Source organism: Protobothrops mucrosquamatus, unplaced genomic scaffold (assembly GCF_001527695.2).
Source record: "Protobothrops mucrosquamatus isolate PMUCROS unplaced genomic scaffold, P.Mucros_1.0 scaffold128, whole genome shotgun sequence".
Classification (NCBI taxonomy): domain Eukaryota; kingdom Metazoa; phylum Chordata; class Lepidosauria; order Squamata; family Viperidae; genus Protobothrops; species Protobothrops mucrosquamatus.
The window spans coordinates 659,475-665,511 of NW_015386495.1; the positions used below are offsets into that span (position 1 = coordinate 659,475).

The 6,037-nt window shown below is 35.5% G+C and overlaps 1 protein-coding gene across 1 annotated transcript; it reads right to left on the minus strand.

Moving 5' to 3' along the window:
• Positions 1-4,452: 4,452 nt before the first annotated feature.
• On the minus strand, positions 4,453-5,538 carry P2RY1 (purinergic receptor P2Y1). The gene has a single exon (XM_015813023.1). It carries the CDS (start codon positions 5,536-5,538, stop codon positions 4,453-4,455), a length of 1,086 nt encoding a protein of 361 aa, XP_015668509.1.
• Positions 5,539-6,037: the final 499 nt, after the last annotated feature.

A 6,037-nucleotide genomic window follows, 5' to 3' on the forward strand; every position in this document is an offset into this window, starting at 1 on the left:
TAATTTATATTTTTCTGAGATCTCCATATGACAAAAATTCCAGCAGGCTATATCTGAACTCTAGGTGGTGATTCTTGATTCTTACAAACACCACAGAGAAATTGGGAAATGCCCTATTGTATCAAGATAAACTGCTTGATATCTTTTTTGTTGTTTTTTACAGTTTTGGAGAGGTTCAGTCCTGTCACTCAAACTGTAGCTACTTTTTTTCCCCTAGATAGTGTCCTTGATGTTGGGATATAAAGATTTTTCAGGTATGCAAATGATCTTTCTGGCTCATAGAAGACCTAATCCAAAAGATGGTTGAAATCTACCTCCAAAAGAGAATCATCATTGCCACACTGAATTTTAATGAACAAGTGAAAACAAATGGAGTTCTGAACACCCTTGCTGCAGAATTCCAAACATTTTGCCAGAAAATTGCAATAGACTTGGGAAATTTTTTTACTTCCTAAATGTCCATCTATTGAATAGTCAGACTAAGAAAAAATGGAATATGATAAGTGAAAGTTAAAATGCATTTGTAAACAAAAAATAACTCAAATACAAAGGTTTTAGAAAAGCCCATTCTATAATTCTGTTTCTTAATTCAACTGCTGTGTTCAACAAGGCATGTCTCAGTTAAAAAAATCACAGTTCTCAATACCACAGGGAAGATATTTCACTTCCTGCTGATACTCAAAAAAGGCTTTGATAGAGTTGGTTAACCATAAAAAGAAATTTAAAAATGTCATTTATTTACGCAGATTCCAAATGTCTTGACTTTTCAATTCACTTGAATTGGACTGTTAAATAGTTTGACTTGCATATGCAACAATGTTTGAATTGTGGCCTTAAGCAACTGCAATTTATATAATTCAATCTTTGTAGAATAGATTTAAAATTGGTTTTAACTGGAACTTAGATTCAAATGTAAGTTTCATTGGGGTTTACTTTCAAGTAACAAGTCACAGGATTATATCCAAAAATTACATGCTGCTACAGTATATAGAAATTAACTTTCTCTCCATCTGATGCTTTCAGATGTACTGGCCTCCACTTCCTATTCAATCCATCTTCCTTGGCCAAAACGGCCAATAGTTATGTTGCCTTGGCTTGATGGCGAAACTTATTTTAGCACTAAGTTGGTAAAAAATGCCTTAGTTCATAAATACCCAATTCAGTTTTTGATGGAGAAACAAGAAGCATTCTAAAATCCATAACACAACATATTTCTTTCTCCTATTAATATGTAAAATAAAATAGATTTTGTAGATTCCATAGATTTTCATTTATTTTTGAGATGTTTTGGACCTTTGCCAAGAGACTTTTAGAGCAATTCTTGTTCATATGCAAACTAGGGAGTATGAATAAGCAAGATGAAAATAGATTCTTTATATTCTTCTTGTATAAATTATGGATATCTGTCAGGACTTGCTAAAACCATTCAAAGGATTATACAGCTTGTTCATTTTGTACACAAAAATATAAATAAACCAATTTAAAACATTGATTCCTAGAGCAAAAGTTTTTCAGATATATTTTAGAATATTAATATATGTAAATGTAACTGGCTAAAATTGTTCGTTTTTCAAGTTCCCATTTTAAGGATGTGCTGGCTAAATGTAAATGTAACACAATATGTTGCTCTTGACCTAGTTTAGATGGCTTTTCAACAATTATACTCTATCTATCATCACACCTTGGTATGCAGGAATGTTTTCTTGAATAGAATAAAAATTATTTAAATGCTATATTTATAACAGCAAACATCTGGACAACCACTAGATTGTAGCAAAGAAATAGTTTTATGGGTCTATTTATTATTATCAAGAGTGTCCAGAGCTTTGCAGTCCAAGTCTGATAACCCAGTTTTATAAGTCTAAATTGAGCACATCACAAAAATGTAAGAAAACAACAAATAAATCAAGCAGGCTGAAAACATGAACAAGTTAAAAAGCAGCAACCAACATGATAGAATGAAAACTAGCTGCAGAGATCCTGTGGGTTGAAAACTATGTAGACACATAGAAAGCTATGTAAACACAAAGATCCTTCACCTATCAACTTGAAACTAATGAGAAAGATAGTCAGTGGGACTCCCACAGTAATGATTTCCAGTAATTAGATACTACCACTAAAATGGCTCTGTCAAAGTGTACATTAGATGTTGACAGCCCATACAGAGATTAATGTCCTGTCTATTTTAAAATCCATGCTGTTTAATGGTGAAAAATCGAGCGTAAATAAATTCAAGCATGTCCTTAAGAATCTAAAACCCACATAAGTTGGAAATAAAGAGCTGGTTAAGAACTAATTCAAACACATTTATATATGGAGATTTGAGAGGGCCCTGTTCAAGCATTTAATCCAGTGTTTTCAACCTCAGCAACTGTGTGGACCTCAACTCCCAGAATTCCTCAGCTGACATGCTGCCTTGTTGCCCTGTCACTTTTCATGCATTGGATGGAAAAGCTTGAAAATCCTCTTTATAGATCTAAATCAGACAGGGCAGAGCAATGTAGGCAGCCTACCTGAACTGGTTTTCCTATTTTCAATTAAGCAAGCCTTTTCTCCCTCCGACTGCATGAATCCCTAAATTCCTGGAATGGGGAGTTGGGCATCAGGTCTTTCTTAAATCAGTGTGAAACTTATATAAATTTAAATGATGTGTTTTTCCCCAGTAATCAAAAGCAATAGCAGCTTTTGCTTGTTCTGGAAAAAGAACCAAAACTAAAGCACATACTAGAGAAGTAAACAATTTGCCTGAAAAACAGCTGTTGTCATGCAAAGTGCTTTAGATTAACACAAGCAAATTAAACCTAAAAATAAATCAAATGCCTGCCTTTATGCTGTCAAAAATATAGCCCGTTAGATAAGCTTCATTATTTTATGCAGTGAAAAACTGAAACCAACTCCAAAATGATCTAAATTGCCGAATAGGAATTGTACCTCTTAAGTATCTCTATGGTGAGAGATTGTTAAAGGCTTTAAGGATGTGTCTTCTGAAAATAATGCACACAATGGGCTAAACAACAAAAAAGTAGTTATGTCCAATTTTTGTGCCGCTAACAGGATTTATATTCATATGAACGTTTCCACCAGAAAATAAATATCAAGACCTGTGGGAAAGGCATATCAAAAGCTCAACTGAAATGCCCCAGTTCTAACCATATAAGCATTTTTATCACCCAAAAACAAAGAATTTAGATTTCATTCTATATGGGCAGAACTGTTTCCTCATATTTTCCACCAAATGCTAAAACCCAAATCCTATAGGTGATAGTGGGTAAGTGAATGCTACTCTATTACCCTATATTATGTACTACTACATTCACATCAACCTGTGCTGTTATGGAGGCTTCCAGATGTATTAGGTAACCGTTATCAGGATAGCTGCCTGAGGACACCAGACTGGGAATGACCATTTGATAGGGCCATGCAATGATTCAGGTTCAGTTCCATAAAGATGTTTTGAGAGTGTAGAGCCCAACCACAGGTTCAGTTTGCAAATCTTAAAAGTAGTTCCTCATTTGTGGGAACTTTTTGGAATCAAATCCAAAGTGCTGCAAAGTACTACTTGCTACATTGATCCAGATTTGGGAGGGAACATTATCTGCTTTGATAGGTCAGCTAGAACAAATCACAAAATAAATGATAATGGATTCTCAGTAAGAATCCAAAATGATAAAGTGCACAGAAATTTAATTCTCCATCCAAAATTGCTGCAATAAGGAGACTTACAAGTACACTGGGAAAATACCCCAAATCAATATAAAAATAATAAATTCAAACTGGCTAATATGCATTGAGTTAATTATGAAACCAAAATCAACTATAATAACATAAAGAACTAAGAGGTGGCTTATTTCTTATTGATTAACTGCTTGGCATTCCTGGAAGGGCTTTTGTTCTTTTAAATGAATGTAATGAGCTATAATATTCTTGAGGATTTTGCATTAGCCCATAATGGGGCAGGCATTCATAGATTATCCTTCCCTTCCTGTGACCACAGCAATGAACAAGGAAGAGATTTGGAGATAAAGAGTAGAGTTGGATCTTACACAACTATTTAATTTCTCACAGATATTTCTCAGGGTTTTTTAAGTCAAGTATGTAGTTGTATATAGGGAAAAAGAGTCCCAATCCCTTCTCTCTTTAAATTGTACATGCCACCATGGTATCCATTAAATTAATATTTTAGACACTTTTCTGATTTTTTCCTTTAAAAGTATTTATATTTCACTTAGTTTCCTCAAAATATTTTAGGCAACTAGAGGATGGTTTAACACGCACACACACACACACGCATACACACAAACATATGCACACATGTTCTTCACTGGTTATGGTTTGGGCTTTTTTAATGCACAAAATCAGTGCTATAAGAATTAAAAAATAGTTAGGATAGCAAAGGATAGAGACTGTTTGCAAAGAAGAAAAAAGGAAGGAAGGGAACGGGCAAGGAACCATTCATAAGCTTGTGTCTCCATTTTGTTTGCACTCAGATAAAATACTCAGAGTCATATCCTCACTTTTGGATTGCACATTGAGCTCACTTCGTCTTGAGGCTTTCCGAGTTGCCCTGGAGAGCTTTCTCCGAAAAGTGTCTCCAGCCAAAAAATATAAAATAGGATCCACGCAGCTGTTGAGACTCGCTAGCCCTCGAGTTACTTGGTAGGTAGCATAAACCCTGTTGTTAAACGCACACATTTCCGGAGTCTGAAAATCCAACCGGGCGCGTAGATTCAAGTTTTTCATCACGTGGAAAGGAAGATAAGACACAGCAAATACTGCCAACACTATAATAACCAAGTAAATTGATTTCCTCCTAAGTGGGGAATTGTCTAAATCTTTGTAAATCAGTGCTTTCACGATTAATCCATAGCAACCAAGGATCAGAATGAACGGGATGCAAAACAAGAAGACAGTGGTGCACATGCTGTAAATAAAGTAGCTCCGTAGGTAATTATCTACTGTTGTGTCATAGCATGTCATGGTTTTGTCTTTCTTTACTCCAGTCCCAGAGTAAAAGAAGATGGGAGAGATTCCCACTACCACAATAAACCAGACCAGGGCGCTGATGTAAACAGCATTCTTTTTTTTCAGTCTCCCTAATGATTTTAAAGGATGCACCACACCAGTGTATCTGTGCACACTGATGCATGTGAGGAATAAGATGCTTCCATATAGATTGACATGAAAGATAAATCTCTGCAGCTTGCACATGAAGTCTCCAAAGATCCAGTCCGTTTGATTGAAGTAGTAGAATATTAGGAGAGGGAGTGTCAGGACATACAAGAAGTCTGCTAGGGCCAAGTTGAACATGTAAACTGAGATGCCACTCCATGGCCTCATGTGGAAGACAAACATCCAGATGGCCACACTGTTGCCTAGGAATCCAGTGATGAAGACTACAATGTAGACAACTGGCAAGTAATAGAACTGAAAACCGGTTTTGGTCAAAGAACATTTGCTAGTGGCATTGCTGGTCACATTGTTAGCCAGTGCATGGGTTTCAGTCAAATTCAGGACAACCGAAAGAAAGGCTTCAGTCATGGTGACACCAATGAATTCACATCAGTAGCTTTCAAGATCTAGACTCAGCAAGTGTCCCTAGAGAAAACAAAGAAAGTATCTAAGCCATGTCAATAAAAGAAACAATACAGCAAAACAGGCAGGAGAAAAATCATATTCAATTATTAGCAGATCTAGAAGCAGTATTTGTATTTATTTATATCGTGCTACAATCTGGTGACTTTTGGTGGCTCACATGATAGAAGAAAAATATTAAAACATTCGCAGTACTTTTAGAATTTAAATAACGAAATAATAATAAAATCACTACGAGTTGGTTAATTGACAGGGCCATAAGTACTACATTTGTTTTTTCTGATAGGTATATGTTCCTGCAGACCAGTTGAGATGCTTTAATTTACTGCCCTTATTTGAATGTCAATATTATATTCTTTCTAGAATGTGATTGCTTAAACTTGTGAGTTATTTTCCGTATGCCCTACGACTTGCAACAAAACAGTCCTTACAGACTGTTAAACTC

Coding starts and splice junctions, on each gene's coding strand:
- P2RY1 (XM_015813023.1), bottom strand. CDS start 5,538: ATGACTGAAGCCTTTCTTTCGGTTGTCCTGAATTTGACTGAAACCCAT.